Here is a 20,693-nt window from a genome sequence, read left to right on the forward strand (position 1 = left end):
CCCTAACCCTAACCCTAACCCTAACCCTAACCCTAACCCTAACCCTAACCCTAACCCTAACCCTAACCCTAACCCTAACCCTAACCCTAACCCCCTAACCCTAACCCTAACCCTTAACCCTAACCCTAACCCTAACCCTAACCCTAACCCTAACCCTAACCCTAACCCTAACCCTAACCCTAACCCTAACCTAACCCTAACCCTAACCCCTATCAGATGCCTGAAAGAAGCCATTTTTGTGCAGATGAGAACACCTGCAATTGTTTTTTTATATGATCACTTTCTGACATGGACGCACATGACGCAATAGCATTGCTTCAAAGCTTTGTTAAGCACAGGAACTTCATAAGTACTCTACGCAGACCTTGTAGAAAGTGCTTCAAAGGGCTTGCTCTCTTAAGAAGGTCATTGAGCGGTCCGACCAGGTCTTCTAAGTACCACATACAACTTTGCATCATCATGAGGAAGATCAGTTTACAACGGCGCAAGGACATCATACAGAAGCTCAAGAATGGCGTCTCACACCGTCAGATATCTCAGCAATACTGTGTAGCCATTGGAACGGTCAGTAACATAAGAAAAAAATTTGCTTGCTGCACTGCCAAAGCCAAAACTTGGCCGGCCAAAGAAAATGCATTTCCATCATCATCACTTCCTGGAGCGCGAGTTCAAGTGTAGGACCTTCAAGACTGTACAGAAAGCATGACAAACATTCAAAGAACGCTTCAACATCAGCATTTTCCGAACAACCATGTGGATAGAGCTTATAAAGATGCAATATAGGGCAAGGGTGTTAGTCAAAAAACCTTTACTCACGAAGAAACACAGGAAGAATTGCTTGCTCTTCGCACAGAGCTACAAGGACTGGACCATAGATGACTGGAAAAGCATCATATGATCAGACGAGAGCAAGATCAATCGCCTGGGCTCTGATGGGCGTCGCTACTGCTGGCTAAAAGCAATTGGAGTTTCCAGCAGCCTTATACAATCTACTCTCAAGTTTGGCGGTGGTAGCATCATGGTATGGGGCTGTATGACTTGGGCAGGCGCAGGAAAGATGACCATCATACATGGGATCATGGACAGCAAGATGTACATTGAAATTCTGAAGAAGAACCTGCTGCCAACAATGGATGCTCTTCGAGCATTCTCAAGCATTGAAAACATGATCTTTCAGCAAGATGGCGACCCAAAGCATACTTCAGGCTACAGCAAAGATTGGTTCAGGCGCACTGGTGTCAAGACGCTTCCATGGCCTGCTCAATCGCCGGATCTGAACCCTATTGAGCACCTCTGGGGCTTGCTGAAGCGCCGCCTTGGGCAGTATTCATGACCACCAAACGGACAGCAAGAATTGACCATCAGAGTTGCCAAGGAGTGGGACAAAATCACACCCGCAGACTGCCAGAAGCTCATAGAGAGTATGCCCCGGAGATTAAGGGCCGTCATCAAGGCTAAAGGCGCCCATACCAAGTACTAAGAGTTGTAATATCAAATGCAAGAAAGTGATCAAATGCCTTCAAGTAAACTTGCAAGTTTTGGCAGTTCAGCAAGTGGTTCCTTTCACAAATGACTAGCACAGCCATGTAGTCGTGGTGCGCAACTTCCTATTGGTATATGTCTGAGGATGAGTTGATTTACTCATGCTGGAGAATACGAAGATGTGTGGTGATCACAAATTTATTTGATCACTTTCGGCACGCACTGTATGCTCGCGTTCGCAACAAGTGTTGAGAGGCGCATTGACTTGCGACAAGGAGCGGTTGCGCATATTGTTGTCGTACCTGTACGGCTTCTGATCGGCAAAGCAATGCGTCTCTTGCTGCTGGGGCACAATCCCATCCATCAGATAGGATCTAACCATCCTTTCGGTACAAGTGCTCTTGTCGTCAGATAGATGACCGTAACCGTGATGCACGATCAACCTTGCATTGTCACCCATCTCTTGCAGCAACATTCGTGCGTTGCGCAATGGCGTAGCTGGATCGTAGGTCGTTCCAATGAGCAGCAAAGGATTCGACAAAGTGTGGTTCAGATCTCCACGATACACTTCCTTGGGTGGAGCGAAAGTCGAGTTCCAATGACGACACGCAAGCATCCATAAAAAGCCTCGATCTGCTCCGATCTCTGCTTGATGCGTCAATTGTCTCCATATGTCGAGATACCACTGCTCGCCATTGGTGTCGACATCGTATCCGGCAGGCAAGGGGCTGTCGTACTGATCTGAGCAAATGGCGAGAATCATCATCTCGAGCTGTGCATGATCTGGGGACGGCAAAGCTGGCTGTGCAGGGTCGTAATCCCATGTATCTAGCTGTTGGGAGATCAGCGTGGCATCGCCGCGAAGCAGCTCGTACAGTGCAGCTGCGAGATCGTCCCACGTGAAAGGATCGTGCAAGGCCAGGAGAAGAACCTTGACAAGCTGAGAGTACGTGATGATGACTGGACCGGACTTGTCGGTGTATCCTGCAATGGGTCGATGAAGGAGGCGCGCGAAGAGGTGCTGCAGTACGTCGATGAGGTCTTGCTTTGTGACCAAAGGATCGCCTTGCTGGAGTGGTTGAGCAAGGGCGCAGTTCTCCGGTCCAGCATCTACGCATTCGCCAAGGAATCCATCATGGTAGGAATTGGTGACATTGTCGAGTCCTGATGTCCCGAAACCGGCCAAGAGCCTATCATTGCGCGCGTAGAGGTTACCGTCAAGAACGAGCCGACCGACTCTGTGAGGAAACATGTTGACGTAAGTTTGTGCGATCTCTGTGCCATAACTGACGAAGTAGCCGTTGAGCTGATCCTCTTGTATGGCTCCACGGATCTCCTCGAGGTCACGTGCCACAAAGGCGATGGTGAGCATGCCAGCAACGTCGCCGTATCTTGCTTGGCATGCTTTGAACACGGCTTCGTTCATAGCATCTGCTACAAGCATGTTCTGTCGTGGGTCGCCTTCCTTGTAGGATCGAGTGGTGAGCAGCTTCCAACGATCGCGATCTGCATTGTGGGGAAAGCACGAGATTAAGGGTTGGGATGCGAGTGCCCCGCGGGGATCCCAGCCCAGCACGTCAAAGGTTTTGTTCGAGCGCTCTTCAGATATTAGTTCGCCTTCGGACAAGACAAATTGAGTACCGGATTCACCTCCCCCGGGATGGACAACAAGAGTACGATTCGAAGGGAGAGGATCTAGCTGGAAACGATTGATAGCAAGACGAGCGACTCGCGGATCAGAGGCGTTGGTGTAGTCGAGAGGCACATCCAGCCAGCCACAGAGGTAGAGCGACTGTTCGTTTGTCTCACCCCGAAGCCACCGAGTCGGGTCAGGCTGGTAGAGCTGCTTCCACGATTCGAGCGGATATGGGTCCTCCAGGCGCGGTGGCGGCAGCGTCTCATTGGTGCAAGGCAGGAAATGAAAAGGATCGTCCTTGCGGGGAAAGCTCGCCCACCCGTGGCGGCCGTCATGGTCAGTTGGTAGCACGGGGGCAGGGTTGTGCTTGCGGAAGCGGTGTCCGCGTGTGTCGAAGCACAGCCATGCAAGTGCGACCAAGGCGGCGAGACCCAGCTTGACTTGCCAAGAGAGCGACTTCGCGTGAGTCGGATGAGCGGACGCCGAGCTCGTCTCTGGCAAGATGCCAGGCCGCTTTCCGGTGAGAGATGCTTTCGACATGGCAGAAGCGCGGGGAGCGACGTTGCTTTGCCCCTCGAAGCTTGGAAGACGACGGCAGCGATGGTGGATGAGAGACCAGGCTCTGTCCCGCTCGCCAGTAGCTATAAGGCGGCGAGAAAAGCTCTTATCTGCACGGGCAATGCTATGAGTGCCAATGGATCATTCTGCTGCAAAGTGTTCTTTTTGCATTCAACTCCGACCGGCGGAACAGCTTCTTCCGAACAAGTCTCGACAGGCGACGGACGCGTTTCTTCGAAAATCAACTCTTGAAGCTCAGCTGTGGATCCCCCGCGGACGACAATTGTCACAACACAGCAGCCACAACTAAGATAGATTGGCAAATGCTATCAAATACAAGCTTGATTCTCGCATAATGGGAACAACGATGGCGCAGCAGAGGAGCGCTTTGGGCCGTCGTCGAGCGAGTTGCAGCTACGGTATCACGTACTGCGGATAAAGCTCGCAAGGGCTTGCTCGTCTGCACTGTGTCCAGCACGGAAGACCTGTGGGTTTGCATCGTCGGCTGGGATCAAGATAGGCCAAGAGTTGCTGTGCTCGACATTGGCCGAGGTGTTGGATTTGCCAACGAGCGGGAAAAGGTTGTCGTACTTGAATTGCTCTAACCAGAACTGGTTGGCCTGCGACTCATCATCGTAGTCACTGCAAGGTACAAGTACGATATCGGTTGGATCAGTGTCAGGGTCGTGGATGCCGACACAGTACGGGATGCCGTGGCGTCCCACGTCAGCAAGTAGCTTGACCGGTGTGTTTGCGCCGAACTGACCCCGATGGACATAGTAGTTGAGCGCGGTCGAGTTGCACGAGACTTGAATCACGCTCGACAAGGGCGAAATGGTAGCATCGTTGGGGTCCACTTTGACGACGCGTAGGATTTCCTCGCCATCTTCTTGGGTGAAGCTTTTGTAGCCCACGTCGAAGTCTTTGCTGCCATAGTTGTAGTCGCCTGCACTCAGTTGTGCCCCTGGTAGTTTGTTGTCCCAATCGCAAGACAGCTTGGCACGTTGAAGCTGCTTAGCCGGTGCTGCATGCACTGCGGCCAAGGACAAGGCGGCAAAGGCTGTAAGGCTGAAGGTGCGCATACTGATGAGAAACGTAAGAGGTAGTGAAGTAATGTTGGACTGCAGTTGTCTTTCAGCAAGCTGCTCGATACTTATACCAAGCCACGTCCAAGAGGAACTGTGAAATTGCGAGCCTGGCCAGCAAAGCCCGACGTTCAACCAGCCGCTCGATACGAAATCATGCCCTACGAGCAGACAGCTGACAGGTGTCAAAGGCTTCGAGATTGTTCTTTGTCTCGCGCAGCCTGACGTGTGTTTGCCGGAGAAGTATGTCTGCGTTACTTACTGATCGGAACGCCGGCTGCTCGCAGTTCATCACCGACTTCTTTCTTCACTGGTGTAATTCAACGGAGTTGCGACGACGCAGACATACTCACTCGGCAGGGTTTTGACGTTCACGGGACAGCGAGTCTAGTGTCTCCGGACACCGATGAACTCGACACGGCTGAAACGCTTCAAGGTGGCTGTGATGTCACCTCCCCCACCAGGAAAATAGACTCGGATGTTTCAAACGTTGGCATTCGGAATTTCATGGTCCCCGTCGTCGTGTCATCCGGCGTAAAGATCTGTCCACATTGACTGAGCTCGAATCCTGGCTGTGCCTCGCTTAGAATTAGTCGGCGGCGGATGGCGTCGGGATCCGATCCACATGTGACCCCGTTTTGAAAACGTATGCTTGGCAATGGGCTCAGCACGCAGTGAATCTTGCGCGTTGACGTGCACACGTCGTGCGCGGACTGCAACACACAACTTGATGCTGAATCCCTGTTAAACATCCCTGCTGATAGTGCGAACACTCGAAAAGAGCAACTCGCGGCTTTCAGGCTTCCTCCTTGCCTTTGGGCTTCCTGCCTGGTCGCTTCGGCCTGCTGAGCCCCTTCTTTACCAATCTTGTCAATGTTAGGCCACTTTACCAAGAAGGAAGGCAGGATCATCATCGTGGTCAGGCCCAGGACAAGTTACCAAACGTAACGCAGTGAAGCGTTGAACATCTCGATTATGTCCCTAGCGCTAGTGTCGGTGTGGGAACATTGCATGGCATGATTGGTTTTTGCATTTCGCAACTTTGGCGAGTCGAGTTGGCTGAGTTTCGCGACTCAGCAGAAAGGCTCAGTTTTTGTCGCATGCATTTTATTGTAGTGTTTCGCTATGAGCGCAATATCATTTGCTTTGGAGTGTCACCTCGACGACTCGTAGCAGCTTCGACTCCAGCGTCGCACCTTCGCGAGCTCAGCCGTTGGCAACGATGTGGAAACGTGTTAGTGTGGGAAAGTCCGTTGCAGCCACGATGCGCGCGGCCCTTGGCCGTCTGCTCTCGCAAGTTCTCATCGTTGTCACACTAAGTCAAGTAGGATGTAAAGTACTACCACGAGAACGCTAGCAGAAGCGTATAGCTTTTGTTCGAGTCATCTTAGGTCAGCTCGAGTCATCCGGAGTCATCTGTATTGAAGCTTAGGATTCGGCTAGAGCAGTGCAGTATCGCCTGCAGGCTCAGGTGCAATGGTGAAAGCCGATTCCGACGGTACGGTCCTCATACGAAGCTGCTGAAATGCCTTGAGTCTGTGCTAGTGAGAGATTTCAAAGCACTTTACTACGAGTGCCACTAACGAACACGGAAGCATTATAAATACAGCCTCCTCTACAGCCGGGCTTGTTGATGATTGCCAGCTTCATCCATCCTCCCTCCCTTCACCTTTGTCCCCTTGACCAACATCAAACCCCTCTATTTCGATCTGAAATCATGGGCGGCGAAAAGGCGGGAGCCCCTGCCGCGGACGGTCGAATCTCTGCCTTCAGCGCTTTCCATCAGCTTGGATCAGGCGTATTCATCAACACCGAGGTGACTCTTCAGACTGCGCTCAAGGAAATTCATCGACCCGACCATGTCACTTGGATTGACGCGCGCGAGTGTGATATCCTTGGCTTTGCTGAAGCCGGTCATGCAAAAGCTCGCCTACGTGAGAGTGACGCAACTTTCACTGCCATACGATCATACAAGGTCGCTGCACGCTATCTAGATGAACCCCAGGGCTCAGTCCGTGATACCATCTGGTTTGCTCAGTGGGACTACGAATGGAACGGCCAATCGGTGCTGTGTTACAAGTTCAGATGGATTGCAGATCACTGGGCCCACCAGTACTATGTCGTAGTCACGGACCAGAGTAACGTCGTTGACGGTCGCTGCAAATACACCGAACAGCTGATCAAGGCCTGCGGTACATGGTGCGATGCAATTCACGACGAGATCTATGTCTACGAGGACGGCGAGTGGGAGAAAAACAAGGCCCTCTTCCACGCAGTGAGCAAGGCGTCTTGGGACGATGTCATCCTCAGTCCTTCTATGAAGACCGAGATCGTCCAAGATGTTGAGTCCTTCTTTGACTCGCGATCTACCTACGCCGAGTACAACATTCCCTGGAAGCGAGGCATCATCCTTCATGGCCCACCAGGTTGTGGCAAAACAATCTCCATCAAAGCTTTGATGAACAGCGTCCGCCACAAGAACGTCGCAAATCTCTATGTCAAAAGCTTCAGAGCTGGTTGCCACACCGACGAACGGAGCATTCGAGAGATTTTCATGAAAGCTCGCGCAGTCTCGCCCGCATTGCTCGTTTTCGAAGACCTCGACAGTTTGGTTCAGGACGATGTTCGATCGTTCTTCCTCAATGAAGTTGACGGCCTCGAAGACAATGATGGTATCTTCATCATTGGTTCTACAAATCACATCGAAAGGCTCGACACCAGCATTACCCAGCGTCCATCGCGATTCGATCGCAAGTTCCACTTCGAACCCCCTTCAAAGCAGGAACGACTACTCTACTGTCAGTTCTGGCAGCAGAAACTTCAGACCATCCCAGCCATCGAGATCACCGACGAAGTTTGCCAAGCTGTAGCAGATTCCACCGAGGGCCTCACGTTTGCGTACTTGAAGGAGGTCTTCTTGCAGTCGCTGACGATGCATCTCCATGCGCACGCCCATTCAAAGGGACAAGGTACTTCTGAGACCGAGGGACTGGGATCCACTCAACCCAAGATTCCCTCAAGCTTGGAGTCGAATTCGTTCTACAAGATGCTCCAACAGAATATCAAGACTGTGACCGAAGACCTTGGAAGTCAGGAAGAGGTGCCGATCAACAAAATACCTCGCGGCACCTCAGACTCACCGAAGATGAAGGTTGTCAGAGCCAGACGTATCTACCGGACTCCTGGTTAAATAGAAACCCGCACATCTTTCGCAATTAGTTGTCGGATGGATTTCGAAATGACATGTCGTAGCCATTCAGCTTCAAGCATACTGAGCTCGTGCCGTAACGAGGGGGCAGATGCGTGGTAAGGTAACGGCTGGAGTAGGCCAAAGATGTTGCTGAACACTGTGATGACATTTAAAGTGGAGTCGATGATAGGAAAAGAAAGAGACACGGAGAAGATGGTGAGGACAGCAACAGCAAGCTGGCGCGGGTCTGTGCCTTCCTTGTGCCCAGTGCGCGCAAGTCATTCCGGAGAGTTCACTATGCAAGGCAAGCGAAGCCGAGTGTTTGTGCAGCATCACAGTTTCTTGACGCATTCCTGTGTTAATCCAGCACACGCAGCCTGTGTGCTACTGCCACTGTCGAAGAGCCCAAGACCATAGCTGGACCGTGCAACAACAGCAATCGACAGCCAATCCACCGCCTCTTGAAAACGTCGTGCGGGCCTGTCCAAGGACTGCGAAACACGAGGCTCTTGGGACTCAGTTCCCTCTACTTGCGCACACAAGTTGCAGACAGTCCTCGGACTCGTTCGCATGCTTGTGTAATGTGCTTTGTATGTAGCCATGCTGTTGAAGCAACACCACGAAGTGACGAAACTTACGGACATCTCGATGCTTGGTAAAAGATCGGATTGCGCTGTTTGAGCAAGCCTGCGGGAAGCAAAGCAGCGATGGGCGACTCCTTTCGGAAAAGGTGGTGCAGCACGTCGAGAGAGTATGGAACAGAGTCGTCGATGCGGACGGGCAAGAGTTTAAATCTTCCCCTGCAAGGAGAGAAAATGAGGTTCGCAAATCGCGCGGGCAATCTTATCAGATGAGATCAGTGGATCAATCGACGTGTCCGCCAAGAATCCGTCTCGGTCGCCCGCCAAGCGCGAGGTGTGCACACCCCGTTCCAGTCCCGCAGTATGCAGGAGCGCGTCCGACGGTTGATCTAGCTCTGCTACCGAGACGAGGGCAGGGACCCGTATCAGTCCGGCAAACGCGCCGGGCTGCGTAGCTCCGACCTGGTCCGACGAAGCTCGCCAAGCTTTGCGTGTCCTTTAGTCCTTCAAGCATGCATGAGCTCAGGGCGGGCGTTTCGAATAGGCAGCGTCACGCGACCGTTTTCAACACAACCTTTTACTCGTTTCCCTTGGTCGGCGTTGACTTGGCCAAACAACCATGTAACAAGATAAGCCTAACCTGATCAAGTGATGGAACGACGAGCGACCGACGGACCGACCGATAGAATGCAGGATGGCTATGCTGAAGTGGGGCTCGGGCGAGCCAGGTGTCCTCGCTCAAGAGCAACTATACATACTGCAAACTTATGCGTGGGAAGACCGATGCACACGATCAGGAATGTCGCATGCCGTGATGCGTCGAGCAGCGAGGGACTGTGTTGCAACCCGACTCGCCTCCTCTTTACGCGACGCCGAGCGGATCTGCCAGCGCGAGCAGGCACGAGGATGGAGACACCTCGGACTTTGGGTTTGCACCGACGGAGTTACAATCCGAGTTGAAGGGCGCCTGTGCACGGTCAGACGCACTGCGACGCTAAAGCCTTCGCGTGGAAGAATGGCGGCGACCATGAGACACGTCGAGCGCGTTGCTTAAACCAACACGTCGCTGCATTGATTTTTTACGAAGAATGCGTGTCGGCAATGGCGTAAACGAACGCGTCCGACAAATTTCTATTTGTCTTTTCGAGAAAAGGAACATTTCTGAGCGCGACCGCGTTCAGCTGTGTAGAAAATACTTATTTTTTCCCCTCTGCATTCTTGATTTCAGGCGTGTCGTGTAGAGAGCGCGAAGATTTTCGTCAAGAGCCAAGCAGCTCGGCAGTTCAGCAGCACAGCAGCAGAGCCTGTTTTGTGCTTGCTCGTCTGATGTCAGCGCCGAGTCAGTCCAGCCGAGCCTTACAGCGCGAGCGCTCTGTGTGTGTGTGTTGAACTGCGCAATTCCAGACGCGTTGATCACTGTCAAAAAAGAAGACTGCTGCCAAACACCACACGCCTACGTTGAGTTGTGTTCGCTGCTACACTACACCGCGTCGCATCCCGAAGCCCAGGCAAAGCAGGCAAAGGTACATAAGTCGCTCCTTTTTCCACGCTCTCCATTCCTTCCTTCCCACCACAACATCAATCACCTCGCACACCGTCTTCCTCTCCACGATCGCCACCACAACACTTGCATCTGCATCTGCATCACTCTAGCCACCGTCGCTGCTTGCTATCCCCCCTTCCTTACATACCCTCGGCGCCATCATTCTGTTGCAGCCGTCCTTGTACACATCCAAACCAACTTCCACACGCAGCATAATCATGTCGGCCGTCACTCAGCACAACCTCGAGACCCCTTCCAAGAAGGTCGCCGCCGGCCTCGCTGACATCGACGTCAACGCCACCCCCTCGAAGAAGGCAGCCGCCGCCAAGCTCAACCTCGCCGACGATGACTTTGCCGAGCCTGGTTTCCTCACCAAGGGCAAGATCGTAGACGCATCCTCCAAGTCCGCCGGTAAGGACGCCGCCGCTACCCAAGACATTACTGCCTCGGACGATGGCCACGGCAAGTTCGTCGGAGAGGTCGATCTTCCCGAGGAGGAGGAGCCCCTTCTCGTCGAGACCAGCCGTCGTTTCGTTCTCTTCCCCATCCGCTTCCATGAGGTAAGTTTCTCGCGTTGCTTTTCTCTACACCATCGCCGATCACACCGTACTCACTTCATGTCATCTCTGCTCCGCGTTCACACAGATCTGGCAAATGTACAAGAAGGCAGAGGCTTCCTTTTGGACTGCCGAGGAGATTGATCTTTCCAAGGATCTCCACGATTGGGACAACAAGCTCAACGACAACGAGCGCCACTTTATCTCGCACGTCCTCGCCTTCTTCGCCGCCTCCGACGGTATTGTCAACGAGAACCTCGTCGAACGTTTCAGCTCCGAGGTGCAGGCCGCCGAGGCCCGTTGCTTCTACGGTTTCCAGATCATGATGGAGAACATCCACTCCGAGACCTACTCGCTCCTCATCGACACTTACATCCGCGAGCCTGAGCAGCGCGAGTTCCTCTTTGACGCCGTTGAGACCATCCCCGTCGTCAAGCAGAAGGCCGACTGGGCCTTGCGATGGATCAGCGACCAGCGCGCCACTTTCGCCGAGCGTCTCGTCGCCTTCGCCGCTGTCGAGGGTATCTTCTTCTCGGGCTCGTTCGCCTCGATCTTCTGGCTCAAGAAGCGCGGTCTCATGCCCGGCCTCACCTTCTCCAACGAGCTCATCTCGCGCGACGAGGGCTTGCACACCGACTTTGCATGCCTTCTCTTCAGCCACCTCAAGAAGCGCGCCCACCCAGACACGGTGCTCAAGATCATCGCAGAGGCTGTGGAAATCGAGAAGGCCTTCCTCACCGACGCCTTGCCCGTCAGTCTGATTGGCATGAACGCCGCGCTGATGCGCCAATACATCGAGTACGTCGCCGACCGCTTGCTTGTTTCGCTCGGAAACCCGGTTCACTACGCGGCCACCAACCCCTTCGACTTCATGGAAAACATCTCGCTCCAAGGTAAGACCAACTTCTTCGAGAAAAAGGTCGCAGAATACGCAAAGACCGGTGTGGCACGTAGGGAGAACGACGAGGGCGGTGACGGCACTCAGAAGAACACCCACACCTTCTCGCTCGAGGAGGACTTCTGAGTCTGTGTTTCTTTGTCATTGTCGTGTCTCTTTAGCGTTTCCATCAATTGCTCTTTCGTCGCATCTTGTCTTTCTTGTACAGTAGTCTCTTTTCTTGCTCGTTGTCATACACATCTCTCTACTCAGCATTCTCGCGGTCATCTGTGAAATGGATGTAGATTGTTCGAAGCACGGTCTTGAGTTGCAGGCCTTCGAGCAATGAAGCTCGAATGTGGCTGTGAGCGGATCCAGCGAGTCTCCTCGAAATGTGGCCGTGACGCGGACCAGCAGGTCTCTGCTCGCAGCGATAACTATCCCGGTCCAGCTTGTTGACGATCGGCAAAGAAAGTTTGTGCATTGTCGACCGACGGATGTGACTAGTGTGCCTCTCATCTGCAATTGTGCTCTTCAAGCGAGCAATGGCGTCGATCCGGTTTCTGTTACGTCAATTCGTTCATACTAAACTGCAGTCGAAGCCTAGCAAAGCACAAACAAAACGCGGCCTTGAGAGCGTAGCTCTAAATTAGAGCTGACGAGAGTCGGATGCTCGCTGCACCGCGGTATGCCGAGACCGCCGGGTGTCGTATACTGTATGGCCGTGTCAAGGACTGGACCCTGCAGCAGCGTGGGTTTTCTGGCCCAAACGCCCGAGTCCACCAGTTTCGAGGCTTACCAGCTATCACATTATTGTCGCGCATCCTACGAACGGACCTTGACTCCCTTTTCGCGACCATCTGGATCAGACCAACAAAGACAACAAACCATGGATCCAGTCACGTATCTGTCGCAAGTGCGGTTTCACCAAGCGGTGTTGTGTTCTCGAACCCAGTCCCGAGTCACGTTTGCCCTTGGTGGCGAAGGCTGGGACCCCGCCGTGACCACGCAGTATGGAGGCATCGGCACGCAAGACCCGCCAACAAAAGTCGCATATGTACACAAGGGACCTATCCTTCTGTACCTGCTTCCGTCTGGATGCAGTCGACTACTCGGAATGATATTGGAGGGCATCTGCAGACATAAAAAGGTATCGGTCCTTGCCATCGATCGCCCTGGTAGCGGCGGAACACCCATGTGTTCATTGCAAGACCGCATCGAGGTTGCCACGCATCAGACACTGAGCGTATTGGAAGCGTTACAGCTGGACAAAGCAGAGCAGCCTCAGATTGATCTGGTCAGCCATTCGGCAGGTTGGTTCTACGCTATGGCACTGCTCGAAGCCGCTCCTCAATACTTTGTCAGGCACGACTCGGCGACGAGATGCGTCTTTTCCTCACCCTTCGTTCCCACCAGCCTCTCTTCGAGCTGGACACTGTCGTTGCTACCAAAGAGCCTTGTAGCACTGTCGCCCAAGGTGCTTCCAGTGGTAAGCCGTACGCTGGGCTGGTCGACGGGGCTAGGCGAGGACATCCTCGACATCAGCAAGGGACTTGTTTCATGGAAGGAGGCCGACATCGACCCAAGCTTGTCCGCGGAACAGCAGAGGTTCGAACGCGAGCGACTTGAGAAGAAGAACCACGAGAAGCGAGAAGCAAGTAAGCGCAAGAATCCACACGCGCGGTTCCACCCTCCCTACGCATCACACCTCAAGCTCGGTTTGGACGCTTGGAAGCAGCCAGACTTGCGACCAGAAGATAGACCGCGCCATCCAAAGACGAACCGTCCCCTCAAAACAGGCGCGGATCTGCTTTTCGACTACGTCATCGAGGAGGGCTCGCTGGAAGGCATGACGCAAGATTATCTGTTGTGTTTGGGCAAAGCGCCGAATCTGGACAACGAGGCACTGAGTCGATGGATGCTGAGTCGACTGCAAAGCTCGTTCAAGGCAAGTACGAGGTTGTCTGGGAAGGCGGTGGAGCTGGTCGTCTTGTGGGGAGGGGACGACTTTATGATCCCTCGCAAGGGAAGGGACTATCTCGACTCGGTTCTCAAGAGCTCGAATTTGGCACAGGTCGTGAACTACGAGCAATGGGAAATGGCCGACGCTGGACACGACGCAACGCTGTTCTCAGAGGTCGTCATGGTGGATGTGCTCAAGTTTTTGAACAAAGAGCCATGATGCGCTCAGCGGCACGTAGCGGATAACTTCCTTCCGGTCAACATGGAACAAACCAGAAGATCCTAGTTCCAGGCTTTCATCCGAGACTGTATCGATTGTATCTTTCAAGGTGCGTGATTGCAAAGGCGAGTCGAGCCGGCGCGGATCAGCGGCGGCCAAGGTCTGACGTTCCCCAGTGCAGCATTTTGTTATTCCGACCGTGCCGCTGCCAATGATATCAAGTTATGGTGTGATATTGTCGGACATTGGACGCAAATGCGAGCCGAAACGTGCTTATCGAGGATGAGCGAGACAACCAATGTCACATGAACGCTTAAGTCCTTGCTTGATAGACGATCCATGCCCTACACAGCGATGTACTTCAGCATGCACACGTAGGAGCCAGTCATCGAACATCTCGGCAATTTGCTGCAGCAGCATGGCCAAGTGCATCAGCCTTCTGCCGCGTCCATCGCGGAAGCACAAGAATACCCCTACATGTTCGGAGGCAACTCGTTCATGAGTACGAGGGCCAAGACGGACTGACTTGACTGGCAGCCCTCTCAACCGAGTCTGATCGACTCGGTAACCGCCGCTCTTGCTAGGTAGAGGCGCGCACTTGCTGCTTGAGCTTCAACAACGCCTTTGCACTCTTGTTTCAGGTCGTTCCGTTGAAAAGCATCAAGCAATACTCAGAATGTCAGATGCATGCTTTTCCTGCGTGCGAATGCCAAGTGTGTGATTACGGACTGTGACGAAGAGTGTTTTCGCTCTTTTCATGTGAACAAGAGAGAGAGAGAAGACATTTGTTGATGCTTAGCAAGATTAGGATTCGTTAGGTACGGACGAGTTGATCCGAAATAAGAGCGGGTTGGTGTGAGATTTGTCAAGGGATCATGAGATAGCAATCTAGAAGCATACGCCGTCGACCTCGGGCATTCCACGGAGGAAGGCTCGTCGTCCAACACCATAGCTGTCAAAGTGAAGGATCGAGTAGCGATTCTCGTCAGCGCTGGCAGGTTTCGCTACTGTGCTGGCCTTCCCTTGCTTGACTGTCTCGACTGCGTCGGTGGCAGACGATGCGGCACCGGCGCTAGCAGGGGCAGCAATGTTGAAGCCGTTCACGAACGACGGAACCGGACGCTTTCGGCGATATATGGGACGAGGAGTGCTCGACAAGGAATTGGGATCGAACTCCGGCACAACGTACTCCCACTCTTCAGCTCTTGACGGATCGCCCGCTTCTTGCTCATCCGCATGTGTTGCGCTAGCCGCAGCGAATGGGTTGAAGCTGAACAGACTGGTCATCCAGTCTGGGATTGTCGGAAGACGGAGATTCGAGAGGTACGACGAAGACCAAGTTGCGACCGGAACTTCAATGGCGGAGGAGACCACGTCGTTCTGTATGTTACCAGGCTCCCCACGGCCTGACGACAGACCGAAGAAAGACAGCAGATGCTGCGGGAGCAAAGGGACGTAACCCAAGACGTTGGATGCCAGACTAACGGCGCTTGATGAGTCTTCAGTGTTAGACTCTGCGACACAAGGGTCAACAAGATGGCTGTTGACATCGATACCAGCGCTGCCAATGAGGCTAGCACCAATACGACTCGAGCCTGCAAGGAATTCGATGAGCACGGTTCCGCCCTGCATGTTCTTGATCTTTTCCGCGCGCAGGTTTTGCTGTTGTTGCTTCCATTTGGCTCTCTGAACCTGCCGAGCCTTTTCTTCGATCGAGAATAGCTCAATCGCAGAGCCATCGGCAACAGATCTTGGACTGGATAGGATCGAGGATGGATAGAAGCCAGCTTCTCCACGAGCGGCCAGGTGCGTGTAAGGAGCATCGATGGGCAGTTGGTCGGACTCGAGAGCCTCCCGCCAAATTCGATCCTCGACGGACCTGATCTCGTCTGTGTGCAACTGCGCGCGTGCAAGATGAAGGCCAGGCTGCGTCTCTGGGTTTGGCAAAGGCTTCGCTTCGTATTGATGCGGGGATGATGTCAATGAAGCGCCTCCTTGCTCGGAGACAAGCACCTTTTCTTGGCTTTCGTGGATGCCGTCGTTGTCGTCTTCTGAAAATGCTTCCAGGGCGGTCTCGGCCTTGCTGGTGTGATCCGAGATGTCACTGGCTTGGCGCGACTTGATTACGGGTCTGGATCGAGCAGCGCTGGCTTTAGGAGCCGGCTTCTTTTTGGGCTTGCCTCTTGCTTTACGCCAAACCCGCATGGCGGGGCCGCCGACTGTACTTCCGCTCGCATCTGAAGCAGTGTCATCATGTGCGTAAGGGTCGTAAAGAAGCTCTGGACGGTGAGGTTCGACATCAGCGGCAGCACCTCTAGCTCGAATCGAAGTGGATCTGACTGGGAGGTTTTGATGGGTGATGGTGCGCGCATCGATTTCGAGTGCGTCCGAATCGTAGCTGGACATGGCATCGGTATCGGACTCTGCAGTGAAGAAGACAGCCGATGCGGTGCTGGTGCGGCACGAGGGGGGAGCAATGGCGCTAGTCTCGAGAGCTTGTGGATCAGTTGGCGACTTTGGTGGAAGGGGCGGCGGGCTAAAGGTCTCGATAGCAAGAACGGATGGTGGGCGGGAAGGATTGCGCTTGGCGTCTGGATCATGATAGATAGAGACAGCACGACGAACCACGGTGCTGGCTCGAGGGGTAGAGAGGGCGTCGTCTTCCAGGACAGCAGGTGGTGAAGAGCGAAAGCCAACGGCCTCGTGAGAAGCCTTGTGCTGCCAGATGCTAGTGTGCTCGTCCATAGGCGTCTTGGCTTCGTCATCTGCATCGACATCGGCATCGGCCGAGTCATGACTGCTACCTGAATGAATTCTTTGGAGGGCTGATGGAGATGAGGATGGTGATCCGCCGAGATCGATATCCGCGGCCAGAATACCAACGATCTGACCAGTGAGGTTGTCTACAGCGACTAAGCTGTTTCTATACTCGGGACGGGCGGAAGCGCGACCGGGCTTGCGCAGGATAACTTCGGGTGTGTCACCAATCGTGACAGAGGAAGATCCATCGCGAAGGTGTTTGGAGCGGACGGAGAGGTTTAGTGCAGGGTGCGGGTGCGCAGATGAGCTTTCTGCCTTGCTACCGACGGGGGCAGCTGGACTGTCTTGAGAATGAGTCTGCACAGCAGTAGGCCTCTCTGCGACCACAGAAACGACGTGGGCGGCGGGTTGTTGGTTCGTAGCTGCGGATTCTGACAACTGTGAAGAATCCGCCCGGAGCTGTTGAGGTTCGAGTGGGGCGTGAAGATCGGACTGCGGGGATAGCCGAGGGGCAGGCGCAGAGGGCGAAATGGAGGTGTCGACGAAATCGTCTTGGATCGATGAAATTTCTTGCGGCTGACTGATTTCTGTCGAGGCAGCTGGCGATAGCGATCGCTGCAAGTAATTGTCCTGCCAAGGATATCCATTATGTTGCTGAAGCCAGGGTGGCAAAGGAGGGACAGGAGCGGGATAAGACTGAAGCAGGTGTTGCACATGAAGCACGACAGGTGCAGGTGTGCTGATGAGCCAGACAGTCCATATAGCGCGACGAGCCACGTTGTGCTTCTCCCACCGGAAACGGTCTAAAGCGCCTTGCTCTCCGACATCTTCGAAGAACCAGAAGCTCCCGCCATCAAGGCCTTTGAGACCAGCACCGAGACCAGGAAAGATGGTACGGTTTGCTGCATCGAAGCCGTTGATTTGGGAATGCGACACTAGCTCTCCGGTGACAGTGTCACGCTGAAAAGAGCGGAAAGGTAGGACGAAGCGTCGAGCTGCACCTTGGAGACTGGCGTCTTGTATGTCGACGGAGATCACGAGGGTAGCAATGGTAGGATTCAGTGGATCAGGGACGACGAGGAGGGAGAGAGGACCGTAGACATCTGTCAGCACGACATCGGTGGTTGACGTGCGCCCAACGCCCAAGGTATCGACAGGAACATATGCGTTGACGCGATTGGGAGGGTGTAGCTGCGGGATGGTCTTGATGAGGCGGGCGGCGGGATGACTGAAGATTGTGATGGAAGGAAGCGAGCGAGCTGGTGGTGGATGAGACGAGCGAGACGTGGCCGGCATCGCGCGAAGGTGTAACGTGGAAGATTGAGAGAGCTGATGGTGACGGGCTGCAAAGGGTGGGTATCTGGGGTGGAATGAATGGGTATCGTAAGATGATGATGGTTGTGACGGACGCGCGACGGACGCGCTGAAAGCTGTAGAGGTGGCATGAGAGAAAGATTGTGCCAGCCTGAGAAGGCGATGGCTCGTTCGAGGCGATTAGGGGTCAAGCAAGAGGGGAAGGTGGTGGTACGGCACAAAGAAGGCAGCAGCAGCATGGACCCCTGAGTGGCTTGACCTGGATCTGCAGGGTGCATGCATGTCAGCTTTGAGCTTGTATCCGTTTAGGCTGCTTTGTATTCAAGCATTTCGATTTGGACCCAGTGTGCGGTGCTAATTCAATTCGAGTTTCAGTGTTGCTGTGCTGCGAGCCATTTTTTATTTTGTACGTGTTTCCAATTAGTGATCTCACACTCATATTTCCATTGAACGTCTGAAAAGTGCGAGAATCTCATGGAATCTGCTGGGTGCTTGCTTGCCGGCAATATTAGCTCATACCCCCTCTCTCTCCGCAAACAAAGCCTTTTATTTTACTCCACGTCATGTCGAGGTGTAGCACAAGTGAAGGCGTCACATTTCTGTACTATTGAAAGGAAACCCCACCAGGGCAAATCTTGTGCTGCTCCAAGTGTACACATCCCGCATCCACGGCGGCTTTGAACCGAAGGATGATTATCATAAAAAAGGTTCAATGCCTTGAGATGCATCGGCTATCAATTTCTCCAATGTCGGAATTAAGACTGCACTGCATCTAGCGCTCAAATTAGCCGCACTGCCTCTTGTACCCTTGGATCCGTCACTGCTCCTCATCACTGACTACCACAACCATCATCTCCTTCCACCTCCACCTCTCGATCAATCCTATGCCACGACCATCCTAGTCAGCCAGCATGGATAACTCAAGCTCCGACTCATCTCGCAGTCGTTCATCTCCTCCTGACGACGACCGTCACCACCCGGCCAACGACCAGCCTCAAACGTCCCCGACTACGGATGCCAACGTTGAGCAATCTGGATCACCACCACCTGCCCCACCAACACAGACCACCCGCAACCATGACGCTCCTTCCACCACCTTGTGGGAAAACTTCATGACTAGCTTCCGCAACGTGGTGCATGGCAGTCCATCGCGGCAATCCACAGCTGAAAACACTGTGACTCCCGCCGATCCACCTGGTGAGCCATCCCAAGGCAGCCCAACAACGCAACAGGCCTCACTGTCCTCTGCGACAACAGCGGCGAACAACGCACCGTCGAGCACGCAGTCGGGCGCGCTGCCTCATCCTCCTGTCTTCTTCCGCATGCCGTTCAATGGTCCTGACGGTAACCCGGCTCTCCTCGCTTTCCACCCGCAGCCTCTGCCCCGTTCTTCACCCTCGGCGCACCAAGCCACACCACAACCGCCCACTTCAAACCCCCAAAGCGACGTACATCCCACCGTTCAGCCAGGCGCCAATCAAAACACCGATCCAGCTGGTCCACAATCTCACCCGCACCCGGACGGCCACGTCCCAGTTGCGCCGCTATTCGTCCCCCTCGGTGCATCGCCTTTACCATTCTCGTTTATCTACGACGCAAACACGCAGATCGCTTGGCCCATCGCTCAGGTCACTCCTGGCACACCTCCCGGTGGCCCGTCTCCTGATGCTCCCGAGGCGCAACAACCACGCCTTGTCGCTGGTCCTCCTTTCCGCATCATCCTCGACATTCACTTCACTGCACCTCCCGAGCCTGAGCGACCCGACCCCGAAAAGGCTGCCTCCTACGTCAAGCAGCTCGAACGTGCCGATGCAGACCTCCGAGCTCGCATGGCCCGTCTAGGCATGGGAAGCATCGGTGGCTTTGGCGCCGATTCCGCCGCAGAAGGCGAGCAAGATGCCTTGCTCGGTTGCGGCATCTGTCTCGAAAGCTACAGCACTGAAGACCGCCCCGAATGGATCGACGGTCCCAAGAGTCAGGATGAAGCCGTCGTCGCCGTACCCTGTCCTGGCCACCATACTCTCCACGCCGGCTGCTTGCGCGACTGGCTCGAGAAATTGCCACCGTCGCAGTGGACCTGTCCCTTCTGCCGGGCAAGCCTCGATCCTGACTCTGCGCATCGCAAGCCGGGTTCGGATGCATCCGCCTCGCGCTCCTCTCACAAATCGGCGGCTACCTCATCCACCTCGGCCGTCCACACTACGCTGCGTGATGAGGTCAGAGCACGAGAGCGAAGGCGCGGATGGCGATGTGATGCACCCGCCTGCTTCCCGCGGTACCCGCTCACCTCACAGCCAGACGACGGCCACCTCGAACTGCCAGAGACCAGGGACGACATGACTACCGACCTCGTCAAGCTCGCTCCTTGCCATCACGAGGTGCATCTCGATTGTCTTTGCACCAGCATGCGTGTCGAGAATGATTTTACTGGTGCAGACGACCTTAATGCCTTTCTCAGCGGCGACTCCGATGACGATTCTATTTCCGAAGTTTCTGAAAAGGAGGATTCAGGTGCTGCCCTAACGCAGGAGCCGGAACCCCAGACAGACCAGCCGAACACGGTCGGCAAATGGGTCACCTGTCCGACGTGTCGTAAGGAGTGTTGGGCCGAGCTGCCTCTGCGACGTCGTCCTCAACGCATTGCTCCCCAAGCCTCTTCGGTCATGGCTGCTCCTGCAGTGTCTGATGACGCCGAGCTCGCTACCAAGGGTGCGACTTCTGCGATCGAGACCGACTTCGCAGCTCTGCAGTCATCTCAGTCTGAACTCGATGGCGGCAAAGAACAAGACGCTGTCGATCCAGACGAAGAAGCGGCGGTCGATGCTCTGCTCGTCACCAACTGATCCGCTTCAATGCCTTCTGCGCCCTGACTGGTCTTGCTTCGCCACATTCTTCGCTCTCGCTCGCCGCGCCAAGGAAATCGTTCCC

At 54.2% G+C, this 20,693-nt stretch overlaps 7 protein-coding genes across 7 annotated transcripts; 4 read left to right on the plus strand and 3 right to left on the minus strand.

The window, feature by feature from the left end:
• Positions 1 to 1,672: 1,672 nt before the first annotated feature.
• EX895_004128 (uncharacterized protein) lies at positions 1,673 to 3,658 on the minus strand (the record flags this gene model as incomplete). Its single annotated transcript, XM_029884725.1, has 1 exon — positions 1,673 to 3,658. One exon carries the CDS (start codon positions 3,656 to 3,658, stop codon positions 1,673 to 1,675), a length of 1,986 nt encoding a protein of 661 aa, XP_029738826.1.
• A 440-nt stretch (positions 3,659 to 4,098) lies between these two features.
• EX895_004129 (uncharacterized protein) lies at positions 4,099 to 4,758 on the minus strand (the record flags this gene model as incomplete). Its single annotated transcript, XM_029884726.1, has 1 exon — positions 4,099 to 4,758. One exon carries the CDS (start codon positions 4,756 to 4,758, stop codon positions 4,099 to 4,101), a length of 660 nt encoding a protein of 219 aa, XP_029738827.1.
• A 1,720-nt stretch (positions 4,759 to 6,478) lies between these two features.
• EX895_004130 (uncharacterized protein) lies at positions 6,479 to 7,951 on the plus strand (the record flags this gene model as incomplete). Its single annotated transcript, XM_029884727.1, has 1 exon — positions 6,479 to 7,951. One exon carries the CDS (start codon positions 6,479 to 6,481, stop codon positions 7,949 to 7,951), a length of 1,473 nt encoding a protein of 490 aa, XP_029738828.1.
• Positions 7,952 to 10,293: 2,342 nt separating this feature from the next.
• Positions 10,294 to 11,656, plus strand: EX895_004131 (uncharacterized protein; the record flags this gene model as incomplete). Its single annotated transcript, XM_029884728.1, has 2 exons — positions 10,294 to 10,635; positions 10,721 to 11,656. The coding sequence occupies 2 exons, from the start codon at positions 10,294 to 10,296 to the stop codon at positions 11,654 to 11,656; spliced, it is 1,278 nt and encodes a 425-aa protein (XP_029738829.1).
• Positions 11,657 to 12,398: 742 nt separating this feature from the next.
• Positions 12,399 to 13,691, plus strand: EX895_004132 (uncharacterized protein; the record flags this gene model as incomplete). Its single annotated transcript, XM_029884729.1, has 1 exon — positions 12,399 to 13,691. The coding sequence occupies one exon, from the start codon at positions 12,399 to 12,401 to the stop codon at positions 13,689 to 13,691; it is 1,293 nt and encodes a 430-aa protein (XP_029738830.1).
• An 888-nt stretch (positions 13,692 to 14,579) lies between these two features.
• EX895_004133 (uncharacterized protein) lies at positions 14,580 to 17,747 on the minus strand (the record flags this gene model as incomplete). The annotated part of the gene is made up of 1 exon (XM_029884730.1): positions 14,580 to 17,747. The coding sequence occupies one exon, from the start codon at positions 17,745 to 17,747 to the stop codon at positions 14,580 to 14,582; it is 3,168 nt and encodes a 1,055-aa protein (XP_029738831.1).
• Positions 17,748 to 18,676: 929 nt separating this feature from the next.
• EX895_004134 (uncharacterized protein) lies at positions 18,677 to 20,608 on the plus strand (the record flags this gene model as incomplete). The annotated part of the gene is made up of 1 exon (XM_029884731.1): positions 18,677 to 20,608. One exon carries the CDS (start codon positions 18,677 to 18,679, stop codon positions 20,606 to 20,608), a length of 1,932 nt encoding a protein of 643 aa, XP_029738832.1.
• Between the last annotated feature and the right edge of the window lie 85 nt (positions 20,609 to 20,693).

This window comes from Sporisorium graminicola, chromosome SGRAM_23 (assembly GCF_005498985.1).
Source record: "Sporisorium graminicola strain CBS 10092 chromosome SGRAM_23, whole genome shotgun sequence".
NCBI classification, from domain to species: Eukaryota; Fungi; Basidiomycota; class Ustilaginomycetes; order Ustilaginales; family Ustilaginaceae; genus Sporisorium; species Sporisorium graminicola.